Here is a 9,868-nt window from a genome sequence, read left to right on the forward strand (position 1 = left end):
TCTAAAAAAAAAAAAAATGGTTATGAAGAACCTAGGGCCTAGACAGGAATAAAGACACAGACCTACTAGAGAATGGACTTGAGGATATGAGGAGGGGGTAGGGTAAGCTGGGACAAAATGAGAGAGTGGCATGGCCATATACACACTACCAAATGTAAAATAGCTAGTGGGAAGCAGCCGCATAGCACAGGGAGATCAGCTCAGTGCTTTGTGACCACTTAGAGGGGTGGGATAGGGAGGGTGGGAGGGAGACGCAAGAGGGAGGAGATATGGGGATATATGTATATGTATAGCTGATTCACTTTGTTATAAAGCAGCAATTAACACATTATTGTAAAGCAATTATACTTCAATAAAGATGTTTTTTAAAAAAATGTATGCAATGAAACATTTTTATCAGTGTTAAAAAAGTAATAAACCAGACATTTTTTAAACAAAACAAACAAAAGTTCAACATCTGAGTTTCAGATTTCCTACCCAGGAATTAATTCCCATTAAAAAAAATAGACACATGTTCAAAAAGTGTCCTTTTATTATTTCCTAGTAACATATATTGTATAAATACTCTATTTTTATATGACCTTTTACAAAAGCGATATAACTTAAAAGCTTTATCATTAGAAAGAAATGTATAAAAATAAATATGTTATTATAGGCATTTATTACAAACTATAGTCCTTCTTAGAAGGAACACACAGACCAATACTTATAAAGTACATAGAATTTATAGTAACATATTTTACTATATACATATGGAAAAAAGTCATTTTCTTTTATAGTAGAAGAGCTGAACAGACATTCACCAGGATATGACTGTTGGACCAGCTGCTGGGGATGGACCCGCTACCCCTCAGTAGCCTCCCCACCGTGAGATGTGTGATCTCAATGTCCCCAAACACTGGGGACCCTGTTGTACACACCCCATTCTTGTTCTGGCATTACATTCTTTTTGTGTGATCTTACTGACTTTCTTCAGACACAAACTGTTTTTTGGTTTTTTTTCCACATCCACATTCCTTAAGTAGGCTTACCTCAGGAGGAAAAAATGTAGGAGGTACCCAGATCAACGGGCCTCCCCTAGCTTTTACCAGCATCTGATACATCACTGCTTTTCTTCCCCTTGTAGACTTAATGCTGTTTTTACAAATACATGGAATTGTTTCTTCGTCAAAATGAATTCACAAATAAAGACACAATAACGGCACAAGAAAGGAAAGATGGAGTCATTTGAGTCACTGGATGTTGCTAAGCATTTCTCATGCTGGACTGAATTCTTAACTCTCAGCAGAAGAGATGGCATAAACATTCTCTGAAACCACAGCAGTTAGGAACAGTGATGGTCAAAGATCCTATGTGTATTCCTTTCTCCCTCCATAGGTAGTGAGGTAAAGTAAGCCACATCTTAAACCAAAAACCTCATCTTCCTCCTGCTTTTCATTTCCCAACCTCCATGATACAAAGCATTTCATCAGTACCAGGAAACAGGGATTGTAGTATTTCTCACACTTACTTTGACAAATGTTTCTATTTTTGTAAAAACTTGTCACAGACTTAACAAAAGAAATAATAATGCCCTGGGGCTTTCTCATGCTATATTATTGGTCAGCTATTAATGATCCTCATAAACTACCCTATCAATTTTGTAACTGGCAGGAAATTCTGATGATCTAAGTTCTTTTCTACCTACCTGTACCTCCCAACTCATCGGCACACCTCATTGATCACCGGCAAGGTGCACTGGATTCCTCCAGCCTTCTTGATTTCAGTGCATCAGCCCTTCCCCACTGCCCTTTTCCCTCAACACCACCCCTGCTTAACTGCATTCTGCCATTGTGCAAAAGTCTATGTAATGTTTAGGTTTCTTTAAAGGATCGCAGCTCTCATGAGATAACACACCCCCATCATGGGACAGACACTGCAAGGTTCTCTTTTTGTAACCCTTCCCGCAAGTCTTGGAACATGGCGACCAATCCCCCAGCTGCCAGAGGGGACAAGGCAGGTCCGCACAAGGTCTGGTGCTGGCTGGCTTCACTTCCTTTGCACACTCTGAAGCGGGCTGCCCGTTGAGGTCTCGGCACTCCACCAGCCTTCTCTGCACACCCTGTCCACATGACTTGGAACATTCGCCCCACTCTTCAATGACCCATTCGGAGAAAGTAGGGATGGCGTTGAAAGATTCCTTCTTCTTCTTCACGAAATAGGTGTATTTAATTTTTGGTCGAAGGGCATTCCCCACTGTCAGGACTTGGATGGTTAAGGGCTCCTTGAGAGGGCTAAAGCTTCTAATTCTTTCCAACGCTGCAGAGGAGCCACTGTATCTCAAGACACTACCTTTGTACGTGATGTCTTGCTCTAAAGTGGACAAGGTGAAGTCGCCATTCAGGATATATGTGCCATCGGCAGCTTTGATGGCAAGGTAGCTTCCATTATTTCTGGATCCCCTCTGATTCCGTTGTTTCACTTCAATGTTTGTGGCTCCGGTTGGAATTGTGACGATATCGTGGTAGCCAGGTCTGCAGACAAGGAAAACAGATATAAAAATCTCTCATTCACCAGCTAATCATATAATCAATACTTAGCTTAAAACACCAGGTAATCATTTAAGAATGTAATTTTTACCAGACCTGTAAAAAGTTACATTGAAATGATAAGACCTTCAGGATTGTGGCATTTTAACACTTACTTTGCACTAGTAACTGATCCTGATATTTTCTTGCATGTAGATCCATTTCCTCCACAAATGCCACATTTATCGAACTTCTTTTTGGAGTCTATGATGCGATCACAACCAGCTTTTACACACTGTCCTTGCACGCAGACAGAGGTGGAATCTGGGCTACAAGGAGTGCCATCTACCACCTGAAAAAGGAAGGGCACGTACCTGGTGTTACACATTAACAAGGGCAAGAGATGATGCTAGGATAGTTCTGAAAGTTTTCTTCGTTAACATTACATCTTTGCTTTCCTGACTAGCAAAATTAAAATAGTACTTTATAACACGGCACACACTATCCTTCTCTTTGGCTTTTTTTTCCATCTGAAAATATTATAAATTTTTGGATTATTTGTATCCTATCTCACTTTTAGCTAAGGTCAACAAAAGCAGAGCTTTTTGTCAATTTGTTTACTGCTGTACCCCCAGTATCTAGAATACTAGCTGGCAATAACAGGTGCTGAATAAATCACTTGAATGTTGAATCTGCAACTGGAGACTGTTTTCATAGCCTACAGTGATAATGACACATGATAATTTCAACCAAATTCAATTCTATTTTCTACCTCAGAGCCAGATTTATCTCCTCAGCAGAACAATGCTTCCATTAGTTCAGTATATGTTCTCAAACACAAGAGTTCTCAATGCTCAGACTTTCATTTTAATAAGTCCATTTGCACATACTACTGCTAGTCACCCAGTAACAAGTACTTCGGGCCACACCTAAACTATTTTCCAAAACCACTGGATGGTTTCCATGTTAACACATAATTTACCTAACCATGTGTAAAGGGCTTTTCTTCGCATATAGGAGTAATAATAAACCATTGCAAGAATCATAAGCACTGGATTCAAGCTTCATTCATAGCCCAAAACAGCACCAAACTCAAAGCAAGCAGTTGCCAATGTATCTAGAAGCAAAGCAGTTCTAACTTGAAATTGAACACGTTAATATATAAATTAGGGTTTCCCTGGTGGCACAGTGGTTAAGAATCCGCCTGCCAATGGAGGGGACATGGGTTCGAGCCCTGGTCCAGGAAGATCTCACATGCCGTGGAGCAACTAAACTTGTGCGCCACAACTACTGAGCCTGCACTCTAGAGCCTGCGAGCCACAACTACTGAAGCTCTCGTGCCTAGAGTCCATGCTTCGCAACAAGAGAAGCCACTGCAATGAGAAACCCGCGCACCGCAACGAAGAGTAGCCCCTGCTCGCTGCAACTAGAGAAAGCCCGCGTGCAGCAACGAAGACCCAACGCAGCCATAAATAATAAATAAATAAATTAAAATCTCAGCTTTATATATATATATATATATATATATATATATATATATAAATTAAAGGAAGTACAACAGAGCTGGCATGAAAAGGGAGCAAACTAAGGCCTTGTTTCTTAGGCAAAAAGTCTGAAGAAAAGTCACTACCTTGGGCTGCAAAACGAAGAAGTAGCCAATGCCTTTGGCTTGACAGATGAGCTTGCACCTGTCCTTGGGTGAGACTCCTGCGTACTTGGGTGTCCACTCCACTGCGGGCCCGCTCCCAAAGGAAGCTTTGGAGAATTCATTGTGTGCCTCACACTGTTCCTCTCTAAAGGTTTTTCCTGGAAAGAGAAGGAGACGATGATGTTATCCGTTTCCGGCCTTCAACCACCCGTTTGCAGCGCATCCTTTTCACCTTCTCTCTACTCACCATTATTCTCTGGACAGTCCTCAATATTGCAGGACCTGTAGCGCACACGCTTGCCCTCGCAGTACTTCCCTCCGTTCTTTGGGACTGGGTTGTCGCACTCCCTCATCGTATACTGAACTCCTCCGCCACACGTTCTTGAACAGTCTCCCCAGGGCCCCCACGGACCCCAGCTTCCGTGAACAGGAGTCTAAATGGAGACACAAATGATCAGCGTTAGAAACCTCTACAGAGACCTTTTCAGGAAATAGAAGAGAAAGACATGGAATACGACTCTATCCTGTATCCCTGCGAGAGCCCACAGGTCGGGATGCTAACGTGGTATCTAACGTTTTAGCATCACTTGGTCTCTTTCAATTCTGAATCTTAAAGGAGCGTGTGTTGCAGTGGAAAACTCACATCAAAATGCTTCTTGTCAGTCTTGTTCACACACTTGCCGTTGACACACCATTTCCCTTCTCCACAGCTGGTGCCGTCGGCCCAGGGGAAGTGTTTGGTCTGGCACACCAGCAATCCGCCAGAGGTGCCTGTGCACCAGAGGGTCGTGCACGTGCTGGCCGCGTCCGGGCAGTGTTTGGACTCATCCCCAAATGTAAACTGGCACTGCCGGTTGGCATCGTACAAGGTCCCGGGGAGATCAGAGGGGAGCTGTATGGGGCTCTGGGGCTTGTCCATCAAACATTCGCCTGCAAGGAAAAATGCCAATGAATATTAAGAAATAGCAAATTAAAGCATGCAGGGGGTAGATCAGTTTCAGAAAATACTTACCAAAAGTGATAATATATAGCAAAGCAATTTGAAAGTTGAAGAGTTTGGGGGGAAAATGCCAGAGATATTTAAACTATCATTAAGATATTATTCTTAATGGGATATTTCTGTATTAACAATGACAGGAAATCATTGTTCTGCTAAAAACTCAAGTTAATGTACTCTGGGAGCTACCTGACCAGAAGCACTATCTTTTACTGGAAATTAAGATCTAAAAATGCATGCGGTTGACAATGAAAGTCATTTTGAAGGAGGGAAAATAAAAAGAATAGAAAAGAAAGAAAGAGCTGGTTTCATTAGTACCCTACATGTGGATGGTTGGGTAACATCTAGAAAGAGTAGCTGGAGCATCTTACCATGACCATTATCCAGAAATGATGTAATCATGTAAGCACTGCAAGGAGACCAGGGTTGGCTGCGGTCCAAATTGGAAAGCATTGACGCCATCATGTGGGAATCCCGGTTGACACCATTAACGCTGGCACATTGCTTTGCATCATCATGTGGCATGTTAAACACATGGCCTAAGAAGACATCCGAAACCCACATTAGAATACAGGTCATTTGCAGCATTTTTTTTCCCCAACAGGGATTCATTTGTCTCAAAGTGATATTTCTAGAGGAAGAAATGTGTTTTAGAGATAATCTATTTTAGAGACAATGTCTACTTTTCACAGGGTGTAAACAAACGTAAATTTCCAAATACGTCCATAGCTCCTACTACCTTACTTTGAATTCTAATAAAAATGACCATGTTGAGAAGAGTGGAAAAATATTTTCTGCAGTTTCTAGGGAGCTCTGGCACCTTAAAATAGCAATATAACCTGAAGACTCTGCCTCTTAAATTAATACATAGTTTATCAATTTGAATTCATGAATTGGGTTAACTCTCACTCTAAAACAGACTTACCTAATTCGTGGGCTGTGGTGAAGGCAGCTTGTAAGCCGTCATCCTCTATGACCGAGCAGCTTCTGCTGGGATCACATACAGTTCCAACATCTGCCATCCCAAGAGTATCACATGTCTGGGCGCCACACAGGTCCTACAAGGAGCAAAGGTATGTCCGTATTAACAGAGACAGAGCACAAACCTTGTGATCTCACTTTTTGGCAGGGTGTAACTTCACATGTGCTTTAGGGCATCTACATTCATTTTTGTTGAGTAGTTCTTTTAGGAGTACTTTGTGTGACTTTAAGATTTTCCCCAAGGCCATTCAAAAAAGACTGTGAAACTTGAGATATTAAAATATTAAAAGAAATAAGGAAGATTAATCATGCTAGCCAATTAAAAAATATAAGTGCCAAAATACTGGTAAAATGCCTTACATACATTTGCTTATTGCAAAACTGATTCCCAAGAGAATACTCTCATCGTTGGCAATGTCTTCCTCTCACCTGTCTGGTGAAAAGAATCGCAGTGTCATAGTGCTCTGCATCCCGGTCACTGGGCGGGTTGTGCTGCTTTTGCCAGTTGCAGAAGTTCCGCAGAGTGAGGGCAGCGTTGGAAGTCACTTCTGGCCCCTTCTGTTCCTCATAGATGACCAGGATCTTCACTACCACCAGGCTAACTGAATTCCGAATGCTGGGGTGTTTGTATAACCGGGCCGCCACCGAGAACAAGGTAAGAAGGTAGTGCTTTAGGCCACTGCCGTGGAACTCTGCCATGGACTGGTCGGCCACAAGCATAGTTTCCACATAGCGGGGGCTGGACACAAATCGCTTCTTTCTTAGGCTTCTAGTTCCTGTAAAGACACAAGGAAGATAGTTTGTTCAGGGGCAGTCTAGCCAAGGATAGTTACCTTCCCAGAGTATATAAAGAAAGCCTAACCAGTCAAAGAAAACAATACAAAAATACACCCGGAGCAACAATAACAAAAATATTTGCATTTCTTTTCACTGAAAATGTTATTTTTAAAGTTTTCTCCTTTACTGTAAATAAAAAAAAGGCCATGTGCTCCTCTGAGGGGTGTCAGGCTTTTTTTTTTTTTTTTTTTTAACAGGATTTCTTTTGTCCTCTCTGAGATCACACAATCTGAAAAAGGCAGTGTGCGCAACCATTCTCCCCAGCTGTAGTAAAATCTTGGAGCAAGGGGGGCAGGCAGAGCCCTGAGTCACTCTTTCACAGGCCAGGAATCAAATCCTGAATGAGATCATCGGGCTCCACGTGGAAGGCCCAGGGCAGGGCTGTGGCCTCTGCCGAGGGGCCGGGCCTGAGGAAATCTCAGCCTGCACTGCTCTGCTCGCTCGTTCCACGGGTCCCTGCGGTGCTCTGCTCTTGCCAAATCCGGGCACAAGGACCACCCAGTCTGCCAAGAAGCCGACTGCCCCACTCCCACCGCCCCAGGGAAATAAGTTCCTGCTTCGGACCACGGGGCCACGGCTGATTGTTTCGAAAAGAGCCCTCTGACTCCTGACTGAGACCCAGCCCCCAGGGAAGTTCTACCCTGGGCTCTGAGCACGTAACCGCTTCAAGGAGCGGACGTACAGGGGAGAAGAGGAAAATTTTACAAGCCACGTGAGAAAGTTCAAAAAAGAAACAAGGCACCCCAGTGAGTGACAGAATGAAAAGAACTAGACAGGAAGCACTGCACACAACAGAGAGAAACAGGGAAAGGCGGAGCAGGAAGGATCACCGGTGACTAACTTTCAACAGTGCTTCCGAGCAGAATTATGGCCGCGAGGGGGAGCGCAAAGTGGGAGGCTGGTGGGAGGCGCGGAGAGGCGGTGCGAGCTGGGCAGAGACCTCCCAAGCAGGTTCTGAAGAGGGGCCCCGCCACTGCCAGCCGGACGGGGGTCAGACTCTTAAAGGGGGGAAGGGAACAGAGGCCAGCAGAACAGGAATCGTAGCGCAGCTGTCCAGGCTCGCGGGCTGCACATTCTGAGGTCACTATCCCTCCTCCGCCCTCCATCTCTGCCCTCCTCTGGGCTCAGGGTGCGCGAACAGGCAGCGGTTACAAAACTAAGCGCGAAGCTGCAACTCGACCAAAGGACACATGCATAATTGTTAAAAAGAAATTAACAAGGTGGAAATAAGTCGCACAAGCTCACATTCAACTAAAGTGGGAGGCATTGGGTTACCAGCTCTCCCTTCCGGATCGGAACGCTTCTCCTTAGCAGAAACACCATTGATAACGTCTATCCTCTCTTGATCATTCATTATTAGGGCAAATGGAATTAACTGCTCCAGCAGGCTTTGGTTAGTTCACCAACCCAAATCTTAAGCCGCATTCCCTCCACACCACGTCTCCGTCCTGTCCGCAGACAGAGGCTCGCGTCTGCGAACAGGACTCTACCCTCAAGTCGCGCAGCACAGAGAAGGTAGGGAGAGGGAGATGAATGGAGAGACAAGTGGGAACCACTCTTCTGGGAATGATACCTGTTGGCTGTCCCATGCGTTGTGTCGCTCGGTCCCGCGGCGGCCCCTGCGCCGTGGCGTGCTCGTCCTCCGACCCCGCTCCCCCCGCGAGCTGCGTCTCGTCGTCCAGGACCCCGCACCTGGCGCCGCCGCCACCCCGCCGCCTCCGCCGCAAGAGATGGAACTGGGGCCGCGTCGGAGGCTCCTCCTCGGCTGCGGCGGCGGGCGCGGGCTGGATGAAGTACTCCTCGCCCTGCAGGTAGAAGGCGCCGCGCACGCCCTCGCAGAGGCTGAGTGCAGCGGCGGAGCTGGGGTCGCCGTTCACCGTGCCAGAGTAGAAGCAGTGCGCCAGGTCGCCAACGGGATCAGAACGCGACGCGTCGGGCCCGGGTCTGCGCCCCACCGTCTGGAGCGTGAAGCCGGGGGCCAGGAAGCCGCGGTCCGGCTGCAGCTCCAGCAGCAGCTGCCGGCCGAAGGCGTCCAGGCGGAGGTGCGTGGTCCTGTGTCCTGGGTCGCTCTCCGGTGCCAGCAGCACCAGCTCCTCGTCTTCCTCGGTGGGGCGCCCGCGCACGCCCGGCACGACCAGCAGCGCTGAGGCCGCGGCGAGCAGCAGCCGCAGCAGCACGGGCGCAGGCTGCGAGCCGCGAGACCGTCGCGCCGTGTTCCCCATGTCGCCTCCTGCCGTGCGCCTTCCGAACTCCGCGGGGACCGCTCGCGGCACCCGAGTCCCGGGAGGCACCGCGCGCCGCCGCGCACTGAGCGAAGGGGCTATTGTTCGGGTCTGGAGCGCAGAGCCTCGCTGGCCTGCCTCGGGATTGTTAAAATTAACAATTACTATGATTCTTGGAAAGTGCGCGCAGAGCCAGCCGCAGATGGGGCTCCCGGAGTCACTAGAGAGGAGGCGCTGCAGTTCTGCCGGCGCGCGGGAAGTTTTTCTTCTAGCGAAGAGCTGGAGGCACCGCGCAGCAGGCTCTGGTGGGGTGGCTGATGCGGAGACACGGAGCGCCCTGGGACGCCTCCGGGAGAGGGGCCTTGGGCCACACGAGGATCGGCGCCTGGAGCTCCCCGCTTCGGTCTCCGCCTCGGTCGCGGTGCACCTCGCTCTGCGCAGGGCTCTGTCCTCTCGGCCCTACTGCGCGCCCTGGCTATGCAAAGGCCCCAGACTCTGAGCCGCTTTCCAGCGAGTGCAAGAACGGGGCAGCCCGGGCCGCCTTTTTATAGTCTTTAAAAATGTCTCCGCCCACCCCCCCTTACCCCCTTTCTCCTCCCTCTTGGCCGCCTTTCTATCCCCGGGACGCCGCCCCCTGAACTCAGTCGGAGCGAAACCGCGCTCTGCGCCGCGGGCC

At 47.5% G+C, this 9,868-nt stretch overlaps 1 protein-coding gene across 1 annotated transcript; it reads right to left on the reverse strand.

Moving 5' to 3' along the window:
- Positions 1–514: 514 nt before the first annotated feature.
- Positions 515–9,645, reverse strand: ADAMTS1 (ADAM metallopeptidase with thrombospondin type 1 motif 1). Its single transcript, XM_004324270.4, has 9 exons — positions 8,544–9,645; positions 6,563–6,909; positions 6,078–6,210; positions 5,524–5,691; positions 4,799–5,085; positions 4,403–4,589; positions 4,138–4,313; positions 2,684–2,859; positions 515–2,513 (listed from the first exon to the last, which is right to left on the reverse strand). Exons 1-9 carry the CDS (start codon positions 9,190–9,192, stop codon positions 1,814–1,816), a joined length of 2,823 nt encoding a protein of 940 aa, XP_004324318.1. The 5' UTR covers positions 9,193–9,645; the 3' UTR covers positions 515–1,813.
- Positions 9,646–9,868: the final 223 nt, after the last annotated feature.

The sequence above is a fragment of the Tursiops truncatus genome, chromosome 4 (genome assembly GCF_011762595.2).
Source record: "Tursiops truncatus isolate mTurTru1 chromosome 4, mTurTru1.mat.Y, whole genome shotgun sequence".
NCBI classification, from domain to species: domain Eukaryota; kingdom Metazoa; phylum Chordata; class Mammalia; order Artiodactyla; family Delphinidae; genus Tursiops; species Tursiops truncatus.

What these genes read in the sequence shown, in the direction of transcription:
- ADAMTS1 (XM_004324270.4), bottom strand. Translation starts at nt 9,192, where the DNA reads ATGGGGAACACGGCGCGACGGTCTCGCGGCTCGCAGCCTGCGCCCGTG. An exon ending in CTGACAAGAAGCATTTTGAT is followed by an intron (nt 4,590 to 4,798) that starts GTGAGTTTTCCA and finishes GTCTCCATTTAG; the next exon opens with ACTCCTGTTCACGGAAGCTG. An exon ending in TCTTCGTTTTGCAGCCCAAG is followed by an intron (nt 2,860 to 4,137) that starts GTAGTGACTTTT and finishes TTCCTTTTTCAG; the next exon opens with GTGGTAGATGGCACTCCTTG.